General features: G+C 44.2%; 2 protein-coding genes across 3 annotated transcripts in view; one reads left to right on the top strand and one right to left on the bottom strand.

The window, feature by feature from the left end:
• rhpn2 (rhophilin, Rho GTPase binding protein 2) overlaps window positions 1-20148 on the top strand; it is a 59675-nt gene extending 39527 nt beyond the window's left edge. The window contains exons 11-15 of the mRNA XM_060837911.1: window positions 6289-6480; window positions 6591-6667; window positions 8702-8848; window positions 13397-13555; window positions 18595-20148. Of these exons, the coding sequence (XP_060693894.1) occupies window positions 6289-6480; window positions 6591-6667; window positions 8702-8848; window positions 13397-13555; window positions 18595-18831 (812 nt within the window). The 3' untranslated portion in view covers window positions 18832-20148. The remainder of the gene's footprint in view (window positions 1-6288; window positions 6481-6590; window positions 6668-8701; window positions 8849-13396; window positions 13556-18594) is intronic.
• A 2193-nt stretch (window positions 20149-22341) lies between these two features.
• The window catches only part of LOC132823847 (uncharacterized protein KIAA0513-like), a 119621-nt gene continuing 118813 nt past the window's right edge, over window positions 22342-23149 (bottom strand). For both annotated transcript variants that reach the window (XM_060837909.1, XM_060837908.1), the window contains one exon: window positions 22342-22987. In XM_060837909.1, coding sequence (XP_060693892.1) covers window positions 22739-22987 — 249 coding nt within the window. In that variant the 3' untranslated portion in view covers window positions 22342-22738. The remainder of the gene's footprint in view (window positions 22988-23149) is intronic.

The raw sequence follows: 23149 nt of genomic DNA, 5'->3' as shown, positions 1-23149 counted from the left end.
TGTTTCAGCTAGCCAATTTCTGATCCAAACCATTAAATCACCTTCAATCCCAAAACTCTCTATTTTATGCAATAGCCTACCATGGGGAACCTTATCAAATGCCTTACTGAAGTCAATATACACCACACCAACCACTTTACCTTCATCTACCTGTTTGATCACCTTTTCAAAGAACTCAATAAGATTAATAAGGCACGACTACCCTTCACAAAACTGTGTTGACTATCCCTAATCAAATTATTCCTTTTCCAGATGATTATAAATCTCTTCAAACACTTTCAAACACCTTACCCACAACCGAAGTAAGGCTCACTGGCCTATAATTACCAGGGTTGTGCCGACTCCCCTCCTTAAACAAGGGAACAACATTTGCTCTCCTCCAGTCTTCTGCCACTAGCCCCTGTAGACAATGACAAAGATCGAAGCCAAACGCTCTGCAATCTCTTCCCTTATCCTTGGAGGATAAATCCCATCTGGTCCTGGGGTCGTATCTACTTCATAGATCTTCCAAAATTGCTAAAACCACCTCTTTGTCAACCTCGTCCCATCTAATCCTGTAGCCTGTATCTGTCTCTGTATTCTCACTAACATTGCCCTTTTCCAATGTGAATACTGACGAAACGTAATCATTAAGCCCTTCCTCGATGTCCTCTGATTCCACACAACTTCTCACTACTATCTTTGGCTCTAATCTTACTCTTGTCAATCTTTTATTTCTGATAAAAGGCTTTAGGGTTTTCCTTGATCCTATTCGCCAATAACTTCTCATGTCCCTTCCTGGCTCTTCTTAGCCCTCTCTTGTGAACTTTTCTTGCTAACTTAACTCTCAAGCCTCCTAACTGAGCCTTCACTCCTCATCCTCACATAAGCCTTCCTCTTCCTCCTGACAACAGCTTCGACTTCTTGAGTAAACCATGGCTCCTTTTCTTGACAACTACCTCCCTGCCTGATAGGTATATACTTATCAAGGACCCGCAGTAGCTGTTCCTTGAATGAGCTCCACATTTCAAGTGTGCCCATCCCCTGCAGTTTCCTTCCCCATCCTATGCATCCTAAATCTTGCCTAATCATATCATATCATTGCCTTTCCCCAGTTATACCTCTTTCCTTGTGGTATGTACCTATCCCTGCCCATTGCTTTGTGAACGCAACTGAATTGTGGTGACTATCATCAAAGTGCTCACCTACCTCCAAATCTAACACCTGTAACATCTTACCCAGTACCAAATCCAATATGGCCTCACCCGTTGTTGGCCAGTCTACATACTGTGTCAAGAAACCCTCCTGCACATACTGGACAAAAACTGACCCATCTAAACTACTTGAATTATTGTATTCCCAGTCAATGTTGGGGAACAACTACCCTGTGGGGGCAGGTCATTTAACACAGGTTCAGTGTTTCTTGTTAGGTAGCTAATTGAAGGTTATGTGGGAGTAGATGGGAATGTAGAATTTGAAACACAAACTGATCAGCTGTGATCTTCTGGAATAGTGAAGTGGACATGATGAACCAAATAGTCAAATGCTAATCCTAATGTATATATTTGAATGTGCAGGGTTAGAGGAAGGAAGCAGGAGAATGGTTCTGAGGAAGATGTTCATTCAGTGAGCCAGTGCAGACATCATGGGCTAAATGGCCTCCTGCTGCTGTACTGTAACAAGTCTATAATTAGTTATTATTGCAAATTGGGAATTGTATTTAGAATGCAAATTTGAGAGAAAGTGTGAAGAAAGAATAAAGAAAATCCTGCACCCCTGCGGAGAATGAAGCTGCAGGTAAATACAAGATAGCCTTTAGGATCATTTCAGGAAGACCCCGCAAGGAAACTGAGTAATTCTGACTGTCATGCCGACCCTCAGCAGAAGCAGCCAGTCCATCGTATCACTAAAACACCAGTTCACCATTCCCTAAGGCTCTCACCTCTGAACCAAACTTACTCTTGGTTCAAGGTTTGTGTAAGGATTTGTAGTTAGTGTGCTGGCTGCAGTTGTTGTGGAACTGACAGCTAGACTTCTCCGACCACTCAGATTCATGACCGCCCATAAACAGAGAGCCCCGGTCAGGACAAAAGACCCAATATCCATCATGTGCAGGACAAACGTGGTGTACAAGATTCCACATAGAGATTGCATGAACACAATATCAGACAAACAGGCAGAGAACGAGCGATGCACATCCATGAACATCAACTGGCCACTAAATGCCACGACTAGCTGTTCCTAGTAGCTACACACATAAATGATAAGGACCACTAATTTGATTGGGACAACACAACAATCATAGGAAAAGCTAAAGATAGGACAGCCAGAGAATTCCTAGAAGCTTGGCACTCATCCATGGACTCCAACAATAAAGACATTGACCAAGAGTTCATATACTGACCACTGCAACGAAACTGGAAACAGTGGGAACAAAACCAAATAAGTTCCAACAACAAAAGTCAGACTCACTGGTCTATCATTAGCAGGGCTGTCTCTACTCCCCTTCTTGAACAAGGGAATAACATTTGCTATCCTCCAGTCTTCTGGCACTATTCCTGTAGACGATGATGACATAAAGATCAAAGCCAAAGGCTCAGCAATCTCCTTCCTGACTTCCCAGAGAATCCTAGGATAAATCCCATCCGGCCCAGGGGATTTACCTATTTTCTCACTTTCCAGAATTGCTAACACCACCTCCTTGTGAATCTCAATCCCATCTAGTCCAGTAGTCTGTTTCTCAGTATTCTTCCCAACAATATTGTCTTTTCCTATTGTGAATACTGACAAAAAAAATTCATTTATCACTTCCCCTATCTCCTCTGACTACATGCACAACTTCCCACTACCGTCCTTGATTTGCCCTACTCTTAGTCTTGTCATTCTTTTATCCCTTATATTCCTATAGAAAGTTTGAGTTTTCCTATTTGCCAATGACTTTTCATGTCCCTACCTTGCTTGTCTTAGTTCTCTCTTCCTGTCTTTCCTGGCTACCCTGTAACTTTCAATTGCCCTAATTAAGCCTTCACATTTCACCCTAACATAAGCCATCTTCTTCCTCTTGACAAGAGATTCAACTTCCTTAGTAAACCATGGCTCCTGTGCTTGACAACTTCCTCCCTGCCTGACCAGTACATACTTATCAAGGACACAATAGCTGTTCCTTGAATAAGCTGCACATTTCAAGTGTACCTATCCCCTGAATTTTCCTTCCCCTTCCTATGCATCCTAAATCTTGTCAAATCGCATCATAATTGTCTTTCCCCCACCTGTAGCTCCTGCCCTCTGTTGTATACCTGTCCCTTTCCATTGCTAAAGTAAACCTAACCAAATGGTGGTCACCATCACCAAAGTGCTCACCTACCTCCAAATCTAACACAAGGCCGTGTTCCAAATTTCCCAGTACCAAATCTAATGTGGCCTCGCCCCTTGTTGGCCTGTCTACATACTGTCAGAAAACCCTCCTGCATACAATGGACAAAAACTGACCCATCTAAAGACCAATAGACTGGTCTGTTACAATAAGACCATAAGACATAGGAGTGGAAGTAAGGCCATTCGGCCCATCGAGTCCACTCCGCCATTCAATCATGACTGATGGGCAATTCAACATTATATTTCCATGCTGTACATCTGACTCTAAAATCAAGCAAAGCCCCAAAGGTATTTTCTGAATACACCAAAAGCAAGATAATATGATGGAAAGGATAGAGTCAGCAAACAGAAAGCTAACATTTGTAGAGGTGGATGGTGTGGGAAAGCTCCCTTGGTATCTCTTTCCATACGGGAGAGAGGGTGCAGATGTTGTAATCAAGGAGAGGTTATAAGTATTGATTGGTATAGACACAGTCAGAGTAATTCTGAAAGGGCTGATTCTCTCTGAAAGTGAAGGGTAAGCAGGCATGATTGCTTGAATGGCCTACTCCTGTTCCTCTGTTCATTTATAGTCGAAGCTGTGACCAGTTTTCCAATCATCACTGGTTACTGGTTTGGAGAATTGCTAACGTTATAGCATTGTTTCAAAAAATGGATAGAACGAGTAATTATAATCCAGTTCACCTAATCTGTGAGCTGGGAAAATTTCAGAGACACGGTCATTTAGATAAGCACAAGGGCAACAGTGATTGGTGAAGGGAAGGAACGTTTTGGAGAGTGGTGCTGTGCAAGTTGTATGGTTAACATGGTTTCTTGAGGCTTTTGATAAAATGCCACACAACAGACTGGTCAGAAAAGTTAAAACCAATGGCATCCAAGGACCGAGAGTAAGTTGATTTGCAGACGTTTCATTCCCTTTCTAGGTGACATCCTCATTGCTGTGGACTCTCCTGCCTTACTTCAGTTGTGGGTAAAGAGTTGGAAAAGGTTAAAACAGATAGCATCTATAATAATCTCAAAAGGAATAAGTTGATTAAGGATAATCAGCACGGTTTGGTGAAGGGTATGTCATTGCCTCCCACATCTTACTGAGAAGGTCTTTGAGAAGGTGATCTAAGTATGAGGATAAAGCCATTGTTGTGGTGTATATCGATTTCAGTAAGGCGTTTGATAAGGTTCTGCAAGATCGGCTTCTGCACAAAATACGGAGACATGGGATTGGGGGGCATTTAGCGGTTTGGATCAGAAATTGGCTAGCTGAAAGAAGACAGAGGGTGGTAGAAGGATGGGTTTGTGGACGAGAATGGTCAGTAGAGTTGTGGATAGTGCCGAAGGATGTTGCAGGTTACAAAAGGACGTAGATGAGCTGCAGAGCTGGGTTGAGAGGTAGCAAATGGAGTTTAATGCAGAAAAGTGTGAGGTGAATCACTTTGAAAGGAGTAACAGGAATGCAGAGTTCTGGGTAAATGGTAAGGTTCTTGGTAGTATAAATGAGCAGAGAGATCTGTGTCCATGTACGCAGATCCCTTAAAGTTGCCACCCAGGTTGATAGGGCTGTTACGAAGGTGTACAGTGTGTTAGCTTTTATTAGTAGAGGGATCAAGTTTCGGAACCATGAGGTCCTACTGCAGCTGTACAAAATTCTAGTGCGGCTGCTCTTGGAGTATCGCGTGCAGTTCTGGTCACTATTCTAGGAAGGATGTGAAAGCTTTGGAAAGGGTTCAAAGGAGATTTATTTAGGATGTTGCCTGGTATGGAGGGAGGGTCTAACGAGGAAAGGTTGAGGGACTTGAGGCTGTCTTCATTAGAGAAGAAGGTTGAGAAGTGATTTAATTGAGACATCTAAGATAATCGGAGGGTTAAATCGGGTGGACAGGGAGAGCCTTTTTCCTCGGATGGTGATGGCTAACATGAAGAAATATAGCTTCAAATTGAGGGGTGATAGATATGGGACAGATGTCAGAGGTAGTTTCTTTACTCAGAGTAGCAGGGGCGTGGAACACACTGCCTGTAACAGTTGTAGACCCGCCAGATTTACAGGCATTTAAGTGGTCATTAGGTAGGCATACGGATGAGAATGGAATAGAGCAGATTAGATGGGCTCTGGATTGGTTTCACAGGGCAGCACAACATTGCCGGCTGAAGGGTCTGTACTGTTCTGTAATGTTCTATGATCTAGACCCTTTATTCCAACTCTTCCATGCCAACCAGATATCCTAAATTAATCTAGTCCCACTTGCCAGCACTTGGCCCATATCCGATAAGCCCTTCCTATTCATATACCCATCCAGAGGCCTTTTAAATGCTGTAGCTGTACCTGCCTCCACCACTTCCTCATTCCATACATGAACCACCTTCTGCATGGTAAAGTTGCCTCTTGAGTCCCTTTTTAAATCTTGCCCCTCATACCCTAAATCTGTGCCCTCTCTTGTCTGGACTTCCCCAGCCCAGGGAAAAGACTTTGTCTATTTACCCTATCTATACCCCTCATGATTTTATAAACCTCTATAAGGTCACCCCTCAGCCTCCGACGCTCCAGGGAAAACAGCTCCAGCGTGTTCAGCCTCTCCTTATCATCCTCCCTCAAATCCTCCAACCCTGGCAACATCCTTGTAAATCCTTTCTGAACCCTTTCAAGTTTCACAACATCCTTCCTGTCGCAGGGAGACCAGAATTGAATACAATATTCCAAAGGTGTCTTGGACATCTGAGTGTCTAGATTCTTAGGAATGTATTTGTTCTGAAGTGTCACTAAATCCTAGACTCTCCTACAGCTCTGATATCTCCCTTAAAAAGGAGAGTTTTAAAATCTTGAGTATTGTGATGAATGGCCTAGTGGGTTGACAAAAATCAGGTTTCAGTCAAGGTGGGCTGGGAGACTTTCCTTTGTGAGTCTGCATCGAGGTCTTCCTCACAGATGTTGTGTGTTTTCAGGGAAAGCACACTTAAGGAAGGCCATAATAGGCCACGAGGAAGCTATGAGAGTTCAAAATCTCTGCAAATCCCTAAAGAAGATAGAGATCCTACAGGAGATCTTGAGAGTATCTCACAAACGCTCACTCACCAAGTATTCTGAACATGAACAGGAGGATGACTTTGACATGCTGAATGCCCCCAATATAATCGGTAAGGTTGTGTCATCTCCCTGTGAGTCTCTCTTGCTAATTCATTACTCAATAATCATTGCTCTGCCATCCCTGATTGATTGATGGTGTCGTTTTGTTTCCTTGCTGCAGCCAAAAGTGATCAAAAGATTGAAATAGTGCCGCCTCAGTTCTCCAAGGTGAAAGTGGGGGATTTCTTCCACAAGCTGGTATGTATTCGAGGCTGGAGGAGGGGGACGTGGGGAAAGGGGAAGTGACTGGGATTGAAGGGGAGACTGAGGAGCCAGTGCCGGGACAGAAGAAAGAGAAGATGGCCGAAAAGAGGATTGGAGCAAGGTCGGGAAGAGATGTGGAGCAGGAATCTGGGCGGGGGAATGGGGGTGGGGAAAAGAGATGGAGGGTGAGAGAGTAATCAGGGATCTTTACGGGGTAATGATCTGGGAGCAGGGATTGGGGTTGGTGGGGGAGGGAGAACTGGGATCAGGAGTCTGAGGGGCAGGGACCAGGGTGTGTTTTGGATGAGGAAATCGGGTTCAGATGGATGCTGGGGGAATCCAAGACTGGAAGCGTACGCTCGTGTGTAACTCCCAAACTGCTCTCCACCATATCCGATGCTGAACATCCCTGAGAATATTCCTCAGCGTGAGGAGATGTGACCCATCCTCCATGATGGCTATCCTTTGTTTCCACAATGATTGATTAAAAATGACTGACTGGAGAGGGGGTGAGGCTTACAGGCTAAGCTCATTTCTAACCCCACATTTAGCAACCAATCCATGATGACTATTGGACAGAATCCAGGATTCCTGTCTAACACCCTCTCCATGAGCACGCTGCAGCCCAGCAGAGCCAAGACAAAGCAGGGATTGGCTTTAGAGAATCCGAATCAGATTGGCTGGTGCAGCCATAACTTAGTGGGAAATCAGTATTATGTGAAAAATACTGAAACAGCCATTTGGCCTGACAGTTCAGTGCTGGTTGTGATGCCGTACTTCCAACCACGTGTGTGTTTTCAATGCGCTCTCTGCCATTTGGCTGCATTCATTGTGGAGGGTCTGCCATTTGCTGGTTGCATCTCCACCTGTGTTTAGTGTCCCACACAGGCTGCTATTGACTGAGCTCCCAAATAGTGACCTGGCTCCCACTCTTTAACAGCTACCCTTCAGTTTGTCAAAATAAACAAGACCAATGTTTCAAAGAGCAGCTTGTTGCCGATCAGAAACATCCGACAATTCAATGGGCGGCAGGGCTTGTCACACTGGGTAGGGGTTTAAGGGTTCTGGAGGGGGGTAAGGGGGCAGCTGCATGTTCTGATTCAGGGAGTCTGGTGATGATTAAAGCAATTCCTCTCCAATTACTCAACATTAGTCCTGTCCTTAGACTTCTTTGGACTTTGTCTTGGATAATGTTGAGCTTCTTCAAAGTTGTTGGAGCTGCACCCATCTAGGCTTTGACAAGATTCATGGTTTTATGTGACTTTGTAGCAGTTTGATGTAACTAAGTGGCTTCCCAGATCATTTCAGAGGACAGTTAAGAATTGACCGCAATATTGAAAGTCTGGAGTTGTGCAGGACAGACCAGGTGAGGATGAGGAAAGGAAAATACCCTAACTGGCATTAGTGAACCAGATTGGTTATTCAGATGTTCAATAATGGTTTCATGATCACCATTACACCAGTTTTTAATTCAAAGTTTATACTGAATTCACGTGTCATCATCTGCCAGGTTGGGACCAAATTCCATGTGCCAGGTCTTTAGCCAAGCTGTTGAGATCATGTGTCCCGTAACAATAACCAGCATAAAAACAAAAATTACTGGAAAAGCTGATTAGGTCTGGCAGTATCTATGGAAAGAAATCAGTTAGTTTTGGGTTGAGTGATTCTTGTTCAGAAATCACTCTGCCTGGAGTTCTGAGGAAGGGTCACTTGACCCAAAATGTTAGCTCTGATGTCCCTCCATAGAGGCTGCCAGACCTGCTGAGCTTTTCCAGCAATTTCTGTTTTTATCTCTTATTTATAGCAGCCATAGTTCTTTCAGTTTGAGACCATAACCAGCTCTCATGGATGAACAGTCTCTTAGCTCCCCTGGGTCCAATACCCTAGCTGAAGCCAAACATCCTCTTGAATGCCACTGGCACAGCGAGATCACCTGGTTAGCTGTGTAATCCTATGACTAACTCAAGGAGCGTATTCAGTCAGTTTGTTGGGCGTGGTGTTAATCTGTGGCTGATTTGTGTCTCTCAGGGGCCGATTGGTGTGTTCTCAGCGAAACAGAAGTGGACAGCGCCTCGTAAAATCCAGTTGACAGCAGGAGACAGAGATCATGGATTCACCCTGCAAGGGGAGTCAGCTGTACAGGTTACGAGCTTGGATCCGACCAGTGATGCTGCTGTGAGTAAAGCCTCGCCTTTCCCTGCTAAAATAATGCTGCTGTGTGAGCAAAACCCAGCGGTTTGTTTCTGAATCCCATCTCTCATCTTTAACCGTACCACATGGAGTATTTGCCAACCCTCAGGGTCTGCGCTGAGCTGTTAGACACATTCTGTCCAGGGACAGTGAGCATATGACAACCGAATCGGTGACCTGATCACCACAGGAAGCCAGAACTTGGGCTTATTTCCCTTTTTCCTGTCTCAGTCTCGGGAAAGGGGCTTGCTCTCACTCTAATTAAACTTCAGCAAGAATGTCCACAAGTGTAAGACACAGGAATTTGAGAATACCCAAGAATCCAGTTAGTGGGCAGAGAGAGCCTGGCACAGATTTCACAGGCTGATATTCTGACTCCCTCCTTTGTGCTTCCCCAACCTCTTTCCTTCTTTCCTGAGAGAGGTGTGAGCATCTTTTTTTTTGATAAGTATTTTTATTGAGAAAACAAGATTTTAATTTTTTTGACAAAATTACAAAACCGTATAACAATCTTATGACAATAACAATAAACAAACTACTACCCTGCTCCACAAACCACTGGGGGGGGGGGTCCTACGAAAATTACAATTCAATAAATAATTAAAACAAAACTAAATTAAGCCAAGGTAAATTAAATTACATTCAGTTAAGTTACCACACTCAGCGCAATCCCACCAAAGCTCCCCACCACCGGGAGCATCAGTAGGCAAACCCGTATTTGTTTAGTATTCTTCCCCCAAGGACCCCTGGCCTGCCAGACATAACCCTCGTGACTACACAAAGGCTCTGATCAATAATACAGCTGACAAGTCTGAAATATAATTCAGAAAGAGCCGCCACGTTCTATAAAACAGTTCTGTTTTCTGGTGCACCATACTTGAGGAAGTCCATATAACTATAACTTCAGCTCTATAACTAACCTATGCAGAGTCCCAGGGAATTCTCCCGACATTGGAATGTTCTTCCTCGCACAGAATGATAGAATATTAAAGTTTCTTCCCATGTGCATCCAAAGAAAACCCAAGAGGAGGGACACCGGATCTACCTTGATCTCAGTTCCCAAGACCTCTTCCAAAACACCTGCTATGGCACCCCAATACCTAAGAAGCTCATGGCATAACCACAAGCCATAAGTAGTGGTCCAACATCTATTTTACATTTGGGGCACATTGGGGACAGTCTTTTCTTAAATTTCGCAAGCCGCTACAGTGCCAAATGAGCCCTGCGGAGTACCTTCATAGCCTGCACCCTTTTACAATTCAAAATCTTCCTCACGTTCTCCCAAATATCCTTCCATGCCTGAGATCGCCACCCCCAGTTCTTGAGTCCAGATTCTGCACAGTCTCTCTGTCCTTCTGGGCATTGCCTCCTAACAAGTGATAGCAGGTGCTGACCGAGAGAGCGCCCGTGGACTGAAGCACACTCCTGTCCATACCCAATTTGTAGGGACTAACCATCAATGTTGTCGTCTTCTATATAAAGTCCCTAACCTGAAAGTAACGAAAGAGATCCCTCCTAGATAACTTGTATTTTCTGGCTCAGTTGCTCGAAAGACATCATGACCTCCCCGTCAAATAAATCTCCCAAACAGGAGACTCCTCTCCACTCCCAGAGCTTAAAGCCAGAATCCATCAACCCCAGCCAGAATCCGAACATTCCTGCTATGGGAGTGAAAGGGGAAATTTTTTTGTAAATTGCCCTCACCTCGTTGCATCATTCTCTATGCTTTAACAGTGTTAAGGACAATTGGATTTCTGCAATGGTCCATAACCATCCTCATCTTGTCCATAAACAACAAATTGATGAGGGGGCATTTTTCCTGGGAGGCTTCTATGTCCAGCCAGATGGATCACGGGTCCTGGCAGGGATACTCAGCCACCTAAGAAAATAGGGAACTCAATTGATATTTCTTAAAATCGGGGACATCCGAACCTCCCCTGGCCTGTGTAAGCTGCTATTTGGCCAGTTTAATAAGAGGCTGCCTATGGTGCCAGATGAAAGATCCGAGCCAACAAATGAAGCATTCGCATGGGATATAATAAACGAGGAAGAACATTCATTGTAACCAGAGCTATTCTACCCAACCAGGATATTGGAAGATCCTCCCAGTGCTGATGTTCCTGTCTTATCTTCTCTAGCAACTGCACAGTTAGTTTATATAATTGATCAAAGGCCGGGTGATAAAAATGCCTAAATATAAGAAACCTCCCTGTGACCACCTGAAAGGGAATCTGATTCCACCCTCAAGACCAGATATTCTAGGAAGGTTCCCTACAGGCATGACCTCTGACTTCATAAAATTAATTAATTAAATTAATTAATTTAATAAATTCTCAAAATGGATTGATCACTTTTATTAAACGGGTCACAGAAATCATTGGATCAGTTAAAAAGATAAGAACGAAATCTGCATCGAGGGTGATCTTTATGCCTAACTGATCCTACCTCGGGGCAATTATATCGGGGTCTCTCCAGATAGCCTCTGGTTTATCACCATACTTGAATAACTCTGTTCCGCAAAGGAGATTTCCCTCCTTGCTGTTTGGGTGAGCACAGCATTCAAAGTAGCCCTGAGGGCTGTAATTCACTGTAACTTGGTTCCAGGTGGATAAGTCGCTTAAAGTCTCCCCCTATAATTGTATGACGTGCCCCATGGGCCATCAACCAGGAAAGCACATCTGTTAAAAATGGGATGTGACCGGGGACAATATACATTCACGATCCCATACTCTCTTCCATGTATTAAAGCTTTAAGAATCATAAACCGCCCATATTCATTCTTAATTTGGTCTAACATTGAAATGGGAGATTGAATTAAAGGATGAGAAAAAAACACCTGTCCGACCCCTCCCTGCTGTAACTTCAAGTGCTCCTTATTGTTTAAATGTGTTTCTTGCAGCAAGGCTACATCGACCGTCTCTTTTTTCTAAGGCTTGAAAGTATGATTTTTCCTTTAATTGGTGAATGACGTCCCTTAATATTCCTGGTGCACATTTAAATGAATGGGTAGCCATAGCTGTCTGAAACAGCCCGTGACACCCCCAGGAGGAAGAACCCCACTCGTAGAGTGCTGAGTGCAAACAGTTCATATAAATTTAAAAATACAACTACCAAAACTATCAAATCAAAACTTCTAACAACTACTTCTCCAACTACCTCTACAACAGACCAACATATAACACAAATGAAAGGAGACTTTCCCCTTTGCCCACAAGGGGCGCTCACACTACCCACTAAACCCCCCATGGATCCTTCAAGCTGAAGTCCCAGACAACACAGCAAGAAAAAGTTACACATATCTTATAACAACAAAATAAAAAGTGGGCACTCAACCACATCCTATCCATACTTCAACCCTAGGTACTCCTGATACAAAAAAACCCAGTGGAAAAAAGAACAATTAGGACGACAACCAGAAAAACCAGGCGAACTACAGAGAAAATCAAAGTAAACATTATTGTCCATGTTATTTGAGCCAGCCAGTCTAGTTTAAGGCAGCCAGGAGGTCCTTTGCCTTTCCTGGTGAGTCGAAATTAAACATGGAACCTCCGTGGCTGAAATGTAATATTGCCGGATATCTTTCGGAATACTGGACATTCAAGTGCCTTTTTATCTCATCAAAGGCCTTCCTCTTGCGAATCACGACTGCAGAAAAGTCTTGGAAAAACATAATTTGTGATCCTTTGTATATCAGAGCCTGTGGATCCTTCTCCAGTGCTCTAGAGGCTTCCAGCTTCATTTGCTTATCCCTGTAATGCTGGAGTCGCACTAGGACTGGGTGGGGGCACTGGTCTGATCCAGGCCTGCACACTCTGACCCAATGTGCCCGTTCAATCAGCACCTGGCCTACCTCAACTGCCAGCTTCAGAAACTGCGGGAGCCATTGCTCCAAGAAGCTGACGAGCTGTGGCCGCCTTCCTCCTGTTCAGGGAGACCCACCAGATCGATGTTCTTCCGACGGCCTCTATTTTCGAGGTCGTCGACCTGCACTTCCAAGGCCTGTACTTGCCGTTCCGGGGCATGGACCTGCCTGCCGAGAATTCTACTGCGGTTTCGGAAGCTGCGGTCCATTGCTCCACCTCCAAGATGCGCTGCTGAGAGCTGGATCTCCTGGTCATGCTTCTGCAGCATGACTGAGATCTGTTCCAGCCTGGTCAGTGTTTCCTCCATTGCTGAATCGATCTTCTCTCGGAGCATTCACAGGGGCTGACGCTGTGGCCGTGGATGTGCCCTGTACTGCAGGGGACTGCCCTGCTTGTTGCAATCCTCACAGTGCCTTCCCTTGAGTGAATTTTCTCATTACTATTTTAAACTAACACACAGCAATTCTCGGGGTCAAAAACGAACCATTTCTACCACAGTGGGTAATAGAGAGAGGGTGAGTGCACCAGTTTGTCTGGGTTCTGGTGCAGAGCTCGGCAGGGCAGACCTACTGGATCATCGCCAGCTTGAATCTCCCCAGTGTGAGCAGCTTAATGGATCAGTCAGTAGTTTGTGAAGGAGTTCTGACTCTGTCTCTCTTTCTGTTTTTAGCGGTCAGGCCTAAAGGATGGAGATATCATTGTGTCTGTTGCAGGAAAGGACTGTAAATGGAGCTCGGTGAGTGAAGTGATTCAAATGCTGAAGGAAATGCCTGAAAATGGATTAGACATTCAGGTCATCAGCCCTCAGGGCCTGGAGACTGCACAGCTGGTGAGTGACTGTGGGACATTCACAGATTCTGCTGGGACAGTGTAGGAATATTGTACAGGGATGAGCAAATCTAATGCCGTTGTTACACACTGGCAGTGTTGGTTTGTTTTGTTCCATACTGTTCGGCAGAGCAGGTGCCATGCCTCTCGCTGGCTGGTTTTACCTCAGTAAAGTTTTCTGTTTAAGTCGATCCTGAGACTAGAAATCCTGACTTGGTCCTCACTCCTCATTACTCTTCTCTGACTTGGCCATGATCTGTTTGAGGCTGATTCTCTCTGGTATACTTGTGCAGTGTAACTAACAAGCTGGTTAGTGAGTGTAGTGTAACTGTTTCCTATGGGATTGAGGAAAAGGGAAGTGAGACATGATTGAACTACAGGCTTGGATCAATATCTCATCTATAACCCTCTTCACTTTGAAATCACCTCTTGGGCACCTCAAATGAGCTGAGTTCCTTGTCACCCCTTTTTCCTCTCTTTGTCAACCATGCAGGCCCCCAACTCCAACAATGAAAATGGAACGGAGCATGGGAAAAATGTCTGGCTGTAACAGCTGCTCCTTTCCTGAGGTATTTTAGGTGCTGGAGGTGATTTCCTTGAATTCTAGGAGCAGCAATTATTGTTTCATATGCTATTGCATTGTTTTTGAACTTTGGAGGAAAAAATGTCAAAACAACAGCAGTTTTAAGAAGGGAGAAGTACAGACAAAGGAAGCACATGGGGAGGTCAGTGCAGGAGAGAGAGAGAGAAAGAAACTGACACCAATGAACCTGCACTGTTACTGCCTTTGCTGTTTGAATTCATGTATCACTGGACATTGGAGTGTGTCTGGGAAAATTAACAGTGAAATTCATAAATGATCTTGGAGGAACCTGTTTGGGTGAAGGTCACAGCACAGAAACGGATAAGTGTATAGTGTTAAGTGTGGCCTACGGAAAGTCTGCAGTAGTGAGCAGAGTGGGTTCGTTCTTGATTATGTTTTTTGAGATATGTCTCTTGATTAAACTTAAATTAATAGTTATAGCTTATTTTAACTTGGGGCAGTGTTTTGTAGAGGAATAAGACTGTTATTTTCTGGGTCTGTAGATTGTGAAGGAGCAAAAATGGCCTTTAGAATGATATGTGCTTCTTGTCAGATGTGGGAGTTTAAGGAAAGTTTACAGGTTACTACAGATTATATCAGCAGTAAATACTGCGATTGAGAATCCTATCAGATCGAATAGATTGGTTGGAGAGACATTTAGAAGCAATGAGGAATTTACAAAGCAACAGTATGTGATGGATGGCAGTTATAGGAAGGGGGAAAAGTCGCAGATACAGTCATATAGATGGGTTAACTCCAAGAAAGGTAAGAGAGGTAGGCAGCTAGGGCAAAAGTCTTCTGTGGCTATCCCCATTTCAAACAAGTATGCTGTTTTGGAAAATGTAGGGGTGATGGATTCTCAGGGGAACTAAGCATGAACAGCCAAGTTTCTGGTATTGAGACTGGCTCTAATGCAACAAGGAGTATGTCTGGTTCCAAGAGATCAATTGTGTTAGGGGGATTCTCTAGTCTGAGGTACAGACAGACATTTCTGTGGCCAGCAGCGAAAAGTCCAAATAGTGTGTTGCTTCCCTGGTGCCAGGATCAAGGATATCTGAGGCTGCAGAATGTTCTCACGGGGGAGAGGGGCCAGCAGGAGGTCATTGTCCACATTGGAACCAACACCATAGGAAGAGAGAGGGTTGAGATTCTGAAGGGAGATTAGAGAGTTAGGCAGGAATTTAAAAAGAAGGTTCTCAAGAGTAGTAATATCTGGATTACTCCCAGTTCAATGAGCTAATGAGGGCGGAATAGGAGGACAGAGCAGATGAATGCATGGCTGAGGAACTGGTGTATGGGAGAAGGATTCACATTTTTGGATCATTGGAATCTCTTTTGGGGTAGAAATGAGTTGTACAAAGACGGATTGCTCCTAAATTGGAAGGGGACTAATATACTGGCAGGGAGATTTGCTAGAGCTGCTCAAGAGGATTTAAACTAGTAAGGCGGGGGGGAGGGGGGACCCAGGGAGATAGTGAGGAAAGAGATCAATCTGAGACTGGTACAATTGAGAACAGAAGCGAGTCAAACAGTCAGGGCAGGCAGGGACAAAGTAGAGAACAAGGTAGGACTGATAAATTAAACTGCATCTATTTAAATGCAAGGGGCTTAATAGGAAAGGCAGATGAACTTGGGGCATGGTTAGGAACATGGGAATGGGATATTATAGCAATTACAGAAACATGGCTCAGGAATGGGCAGCTTAATGTTCCAGGATACAAACACTACAGGAAGGGTCAAAAGGGAGGCAAGAGAGGAGGGGGAGTGGTGATTTTGATAAGGGATAGCTTTACAGCTGTACTGAGGGAGGATATTTCTGGAAATACATCCAGGGAAGGTATTAAGAGATTTACAAAATTGAGGGGCATGGATAGAATAAATAGACAGTCTTTTCCTTGGGGTGGGGAGTCCAGAACTGGAGGGAATAGGTTTAGGGTGAGAGGGCAAAGATGTAAAAGACCTAAGGGGCAACTTTTTCATGCAGCGGGTGGTACGTGTATGGAATGACCTGCCAGAGGAAGTGGTGGAGGCTGGTACAATTGCAACATTTAAAAGGCATTTGGATGGGTATATGACTAGGAAGTGTTTGGAGGGATATGGGCCGGGTGCTGGCAGGTGGGAGTAGATTAGGTTGGGATATCTGGTCAGCATGGATGGGTTGGACCGAAGAGTCTGTTTCCATGCTGTACATCTCTGACTCTGAGTATTTATTAATTACTCCGTGGGATGTTGGCATTATTGCCTGTCTGGAGAAGGTGATAGGGATTATCTGTCTTTGGGGTGTAGGATCACCCCTGGTGCTGTTAGGGAAGGGTACTACTGTGGTTGATGCAATGCTGGTCTGTTGGTGAGACAAGCATAAGGGGCAAATGAGCTAAAGGGGCAATCTAGCCCATTGATCAGCAACTCGATGGATCATGAGCAATAGCCCTCCGGGGCACAGTGCAGTGTGGCCTGTGTCGGGGGCCCCCCTCCGAGGCACGGTGCTGGGTCCTCTGTTGTGTGTGACAGAAGTGTAAATGATTTGGAGGAGAATGTAGATGGCCAGTGGTGCAAACCTTACCCCCCCCCCCCCCCCACCATGTCCAGCACAGCCCAGTGCTAGCGAGTTTCCCCCCCCCCCCCCCCCCCCCCACCGTTCGTTTTTATTCCACTGCAAATTTAGTCTTACTGTGGTGCTGTTTTGCTGACTGGGGAGGGAACATTTGGTTTCTCCTCTGTCAGCTGGCCTGGTCTGATTGCCTAGACAACACTGGGTGACAATGTGCAGCTGGTGAGGGGGTGGCTGGTTTAAGACTGGAATGGAAATAGGGTTGGCACTGCCTTTTGTGATCTCCGTCTCAGCTCAACTCCTGACCCTGATTCTGTGCCAGTGTTTTCCCAAGTGTAATGCAAATGAGTTTGAGATGTGGTTACAGTGTATGGGCTTATGCTCGAAACGTCGAATTCTCTATTCCTGAGATGCTGCCTAACCTGCTGTGCTTTGACCAGCAACACATTTGCAGCTGTGATCTCCAGCATCTGCAGACCTCATTTTTTACTTACAGTGTTACAGGGATCAGGTGAACATGTCCTCAGCTGCCCCGCTTAGCCTCCTGTCAATAAAAACTTTGGGATCAAGGATTCCATCAAAACCACAGTTTGGGTGTTAACGCGATGATTGCTGATTATAGATAGGACAGGTTGAGAAAAATATAATTATTCCTCTGGCGATAAACTCCTATGGCCAGGCTCGTGTTCCCTATAACCTCCAACCAGCTCATTGCCTGTAGTATAATTGGTGTTGAAATTCAGCAAAGTATTTCCATTTATTTATTCCAAGAAACAAACTTTCTTTAAAGAAAATGAGCAGCAACATTGGAAATATTGTCCCAAGGAGGGAAATGTTAAAACTGTATTTCTGTTTACAGGGGTTTATGATCAATGACTAATTTCTGTTCAGATGTAACATCATTATACTTGCTGTGTACATTGCCTGATGGGGCCTGGAACTGAAGATGCCTTGTATTGGTTTGAGTGGTTTCTGGAATCTCCAAGCAGACCACTGGGAGCTCAGTTGGTGCTGTCCTCTCACCAGGATGTTTTGCTGGTGGTTACTGGGCTCTTTCTCCTCAACTTTAATTATTTGACCAACGACTTCTCCAACACTTCTCTCTGTTAGTCAAAGGAGCTTCTACTGTCAAAATATCCAATTCATTAGAGGGACACTATTTTCTGCTGTAGCTAATAAATACAAATATTCACCTGCAGGGATTACAAACCATGGCAAAAAGGCGAGGGGAAAGAGTCCTCTAATCCTAGGGTAAGGGAATCCAAAATTCGAGGCCATAGGTTTAAGGTTAGGGGAAGGCCAGGTCATTGAGGATATTTTAGACAGAGATAGGTTCTTGATTGTCAAGGGGGGAAAGCAAGAGAATGGGTTGAGAAACTGATCAGCCATGATTGAATGGTGGAGCAGACTCTATGGGCTGAATGGCCTAATTTCAGCTCCTATGTCTTCTGGGAAAGATTTAAACGGGACCCGAGAGGGAACATTTTCACAGAGGGTGGTGTGTGTATGGCATAAGCTACCAGAGGTGGTGATGGAGGCCGGTACAATTATAACATTTTAAAAGACATCTGGATGGAAGAGGGATATGGGTCAAATGCTAGCAAACAGGACTATATCAGATTCGGATGTCTGGTCGTTGTGGATGAGTTGGAGCGTTGGGTCTGTTTCTATGCTGTATGACTCTGACTATGTGAAAGCAGGGAATGTTCAGTTTTCCTCTAAATCCAGTTGTGAGTTTGTAACTCTGTGACTTACCCCTGTTTCATCAGACACTCGCTAATTATGCAGAAAACTAGTTTGTTTTAGCCAATGGAAAAGCCAATAGTGTCTTTCAAGCACAGACAGTATCGTGATCGGTTTTAGCAATTTTTGGACACTTTGCTAATTTGTTCATTTGTGATCTCAGCCCAAGTGTGCGACGTACAGTGGAGGATTACCCAAAACCTATTCATTGACGTGCCTGACTCTGGATGATGCAAAGAGCAGGAAAGGCAAGAAAGTGGTGAAGAAACTGTCATTCCTCAACTGGGGTGGTAAGAACACAAAGAAGACAGCAAGTACAGTCAGCCTTCCCTCAGCAGTAGATGATCGTCCCCAGCAAGTTTCCAACAGAGAGACGTTAGATGGGAGCTGCCTGTACTGAGGGACCCTGCCTATGACTGGACTCCTGATTCTAACCCCTAACACAATGTAGACATCCTACCCAGCCTCTGCTCTCACTTGCACCAGAAGCCAGAAAATGAAGGCTTCAAGAATCATTGTCTGGACAAGCACCATTTTACTCCCACAAAGTGTCCTCCTATCAGATGCAGTATGTCTCCTGCTTGATGTTCAGCTGCCTTAATCCCAACTCTTGCTATGCAGCTCACTGAGTTTGAGTGACCAAAAGTGTAACCCTCATACACATTTCAACAAATGATTACTTTCTTCCCAGAATGAACCTCTATCTCTGCCATCCAATGTAACAGAGGTGTCCTAGTTCTTGCATGTTTGTGTTTCTCTTGCATGCTGCTGCACCCTGTCTGAAGCTTCCAGATGACATTATAGGATTGATAAATGAGGAAAAGAGAGGGCAGGACACTTTGCTAACGCACTCTACTCAGTAGACAGAAGTTCTGGTCATTGGTCAATTAACCTCCTGCTTGGTGCAAATCCCAGAAATGGTCTCCAAAGGGCCAAGATAAATTGACATCCCCTCTATCAAATTAAAGTCTTTTGAAGAATGAACAAGCAGCTAATTCCATTTAAAAAGAGATTCAAGTGTTTTGGATTGCTGAGGTTGTATGGCCAATACAATGCTTTGTTAGTTTATAAATACTATCTACAGGGTAGATTTAAAATATTACTGTTTGATACTCAAATGAAAATTGTGCCTTAATTTAATTAGAATATAAATCTAAAACAAAGTCTGATTTATTTTTGGGTACGTATCTTTAACTATATTTTACTCGGGTCTATGTGGGTTTAACTTCAGGAAGTATTTATACATTGTTTTGTACAGAGTTTGTCCTATATTTAACAGAAAATCTGACACATCTTGATTATATCTTCCCACTGAGCTTTGCCCCTCCTGTCCCACTTTGCCTGTACTGTGGGATGGGGAAGTCCGATCTGACCATGTCACCCTGTAGGATAGGATCTATCCCCCCTGGAATGGCACTTTCTACCTGGTTAAACAGAAGTGCTACTGCCTATGAAATGAGGTGGTAGTAAGTAGCTCTTCCAAATGAAGATTATTACTGCTGTCCATGACAAACTGGTACTGCTCACAAGGATGCCATTTCTATTGGAACTCTGTCCGGTTGGTACAGCAATTATACCTTGTACAACACAGAGACACACTTCTGCAACTCAGTCTTCCAGCCATTGTTTTGTAATTGGATTATTTATGTTGTGATTTTTAAAAATCTCATTGTACAGATGTAATGTGTAGAAATTAAAGATCAAATTAAGTGTAAAACTGCTTGCCTGAATTTCTTGACTTGTGACCAGAATGACAATCGGTAGCAACCAGACTCCAGAGGAACCGTGAGGGGGCTGCAGCCTCAGGCAATAACTCAGACCCTACTCTTCATGTTACTTAGGGTCAAAGTCACATGAAGCAGGTTCTAGCCCAACCGGTTTATTTGAAGTCACCAGCTTTGAGTGCTACTCAAGCTTGTGATTTCAAATAACTTTTTGGACTATAACCTGGTGTCATGTGACTTCTGACCTTGTCTACCCCAGTCTAATACCGGCACCTCTGTTATATATTAGTTAGACTGGAAAGTTCTGATTTGCTGGGTTCACAAGAGGTTTGAGTAACTGCCATAGAGCAGGAGAGACATTAGTCCAGAAGCTGATAGCAATCTGCAACTTGGAAGGGGAGTTGGAGCATTTAACAGGACTACACTAGAGGAAGCCCAGCAAACACTAATCTCCAGAAACTTTCAGCCACTTCATGGTCCGTTTAGTGACCAGATTCTCTCAGGAAGTAATGGAAACAGATAGCCCAGCTTTGAACCCAGGCCATGGTCAGCCCCACCTCTATCCTCTAGATTGGAAAGACCTAGATTTAATCACTTGCTGACATGTATGTTTTATCCCTGTAGCTATAAAGATGATTGTGATCAATAACATTAGGATCTAATGGTGAAAGAATTAAAATAAGTGGGCTTAATTATACAAGGTTTTGCAGTGGTTTCATAATCAGTAAAACAAACCAAGGAAGCTGCATCTATTTCTCATCTCCAGTATTAATTCTGCCTCTCTCCCTGAATAGCTCCTGTTTGTTAGCAATATTTTGCTAAGTGTGAGAAATCTGCCTGATCCTTTTCTTGCCTGTCTTACAACAGAGGAAATAAAACCAGTAAATCAGAACATTTGGAAACGAATATACTGACTAGGTACAGATGGTGGTCACTGAGACTCCTGGCCATAGAAGGCCTTACCAACTATGTCATTGAATGTTTTTAAGACTGACAGATTAGTTCTTTCTTTAAAAGGTTGTTTCATTCATGAGATGTGGGTGTTGCTGGCTAGACTAGTGTTCATTGCCCATCGGTGGGGCTGGAGTCAGAGGCCAGGACAGTAGTCTTATTCGCTAAAGGGCATTAGTGAACCAGATGTGTTTTTTCCAACTGACAATTGGGTTCCTAGTCATCATTAGACTTTTAATTCTAGATTTTTGTTGATTCAAATTACATAATCTGCCATGGCAGGATTCAAACCTAGGACCCCAGAACACTTATCTGGGTTTCTGGATTAATAGTCTAGCAATAATACTACTAGGCCTTGATTAGTAAAGGGATCAGAGGTTCTCGGGAGAAGGCAGGAGAATAGAGTTGAGAAACATATCCACCCTGTTCAAATGGCAGAACAGACTCGATGGGCAGAATGGCCTAATTTTACTCCTCTCTCTTATAACAACTCAATGTGTCATTTGCAAGTTTTACTAGTTTACCTTCTAGGCAGTATTCTATTCACTTTTAAAAATGCTTCTTTCATGAAGTGAATGACAGAGCAGCGTTTATTACCCATCCTAATTGCCCTTGGACAGAGTGGTTTGTCCAGCTGCTTCAGGGGGCACTTGAGTCAACCAGAGTGGTTGAGGATGGCAGGACTCCAGGTGAGTTTATAAACACAGTCTAATTGACTATGGTTCCATGGTGACCATGACTGAGACTAGCTTTCAATTGCAGAATGATTCAAGCTGCACCAATTGCCACGTGTTCCTGGAGCTTTAGCCTGGGCCTCTGTCATACTTGGAGGAGAAAGTGAGGTCTGCAGATGCTGGAGATCAGAGCTGAAAATGTGTTGCTGGAAAAGCACAGCAGGTCAGGCAGCATCCAAGGAACAGGAAATTCGACGTTTCGGGCATAAGCCCTTCATTCCTGATGAAGGGCTTATGCCCGAAATGTTGAATTTCCTGTTCCTTGGATGCTGCCTGACCTGCTGTGCTTTTCCAGCAACACATTTTCACCTCTGTCATACTTGGCCAGTGACATCACTGCTACATCACCATCGCCCTATCAAGATATTTAACTGCTCTTAACAGTTACAGCAAGACAAGGAAAACTGAGTTTTGAAGCAAAGAGTGTCTGAAAGAAAGCTGCAGACTCCAGTTTAATTGTATCTGACCTGATGGAGTTTTATCCACAATAACAGAGTGAGAGACATTGGAAGTATTTTTAATTTGAGAATCTTTTGCACAAAATGCATTTCCCAGTCAACACACTCTTAACATCTCTCCCAGGCCACAACCCCTTATCTCTAAAAACACTGATCACTGCAGCAGACAGAACTGGTCTAGACTGGAGAGTATTCTCCACATTAGTTCCGGAGTTCACCATTCTCTAATCCAAGTTAGATGTTAATTCCGAGCCAGGAGCATCACTGAAATGATTACTTACAGGATGTTGCAGGAAGTTCTCCTGCAGCAGCTTCCTGTGATGCTGATCAACCTGGAGTATTGGATAGTGAGTTGGTTCACACCTGGCAGTGACAGCAGCTCCACCATGAGGCAGCTCTTGAGTAAATCACTGACTTTGATGATCTATAAAGCCCAGGCATCAGTTTGGTGGTGAGAAGAACCAAGTGATCTGCTGAGCCAGTGCCTGTCCTACTACGGCTTCCAGCTCCTGGGTACTGGCAACACTGAGTTGCTGAATACTGGGGAAGTGTTGCAGCAGACTCATGGCTTTGACTTTCCCGACTCCAGGGATCTGCTGGATGCTGGCCAGGATCCTAGCATCACACAAATGAGAGTGTGCCCTGCGCTGGAAGGGATTGCGCCCCTGCTCCTTACTCTCCTCGTGAATCTGCAAGAAAACAGTGGGTGGGGTTAGTTCACAAACGATTGACAGCAATTGTTCTAAACAGATGGACTAGAATGAAAGAACTCTCATTTCTTTTGTAACCCTTGTGTCCTCAGGGCATCTAAATGTTTGACCCAAAACAGGTGATTCAGCCCAGCCACTCAT

This window comes from Hemiscyllium ocellatum, chromosome 17 (genome assembly GCF_020745735.1).
Source record: "Hemiscyllium ocellatum isolate sHemOce1 chromosome 17, sHemOce1.pat.X.cur, whole genome shotgun sequence".
NCBI lineage: Eukaryota > Metazoa > Chordata > Chondrichthyes > Orectolobiformes > Hemiscylliidae > Hemiscyllium > Hemiscyllium ocellatum.
The sequence above is the reverse complement of the archived record's forward strand: the minus strand, read 5'-3'. Positions and strand labels throughout refer to the sequence as shown.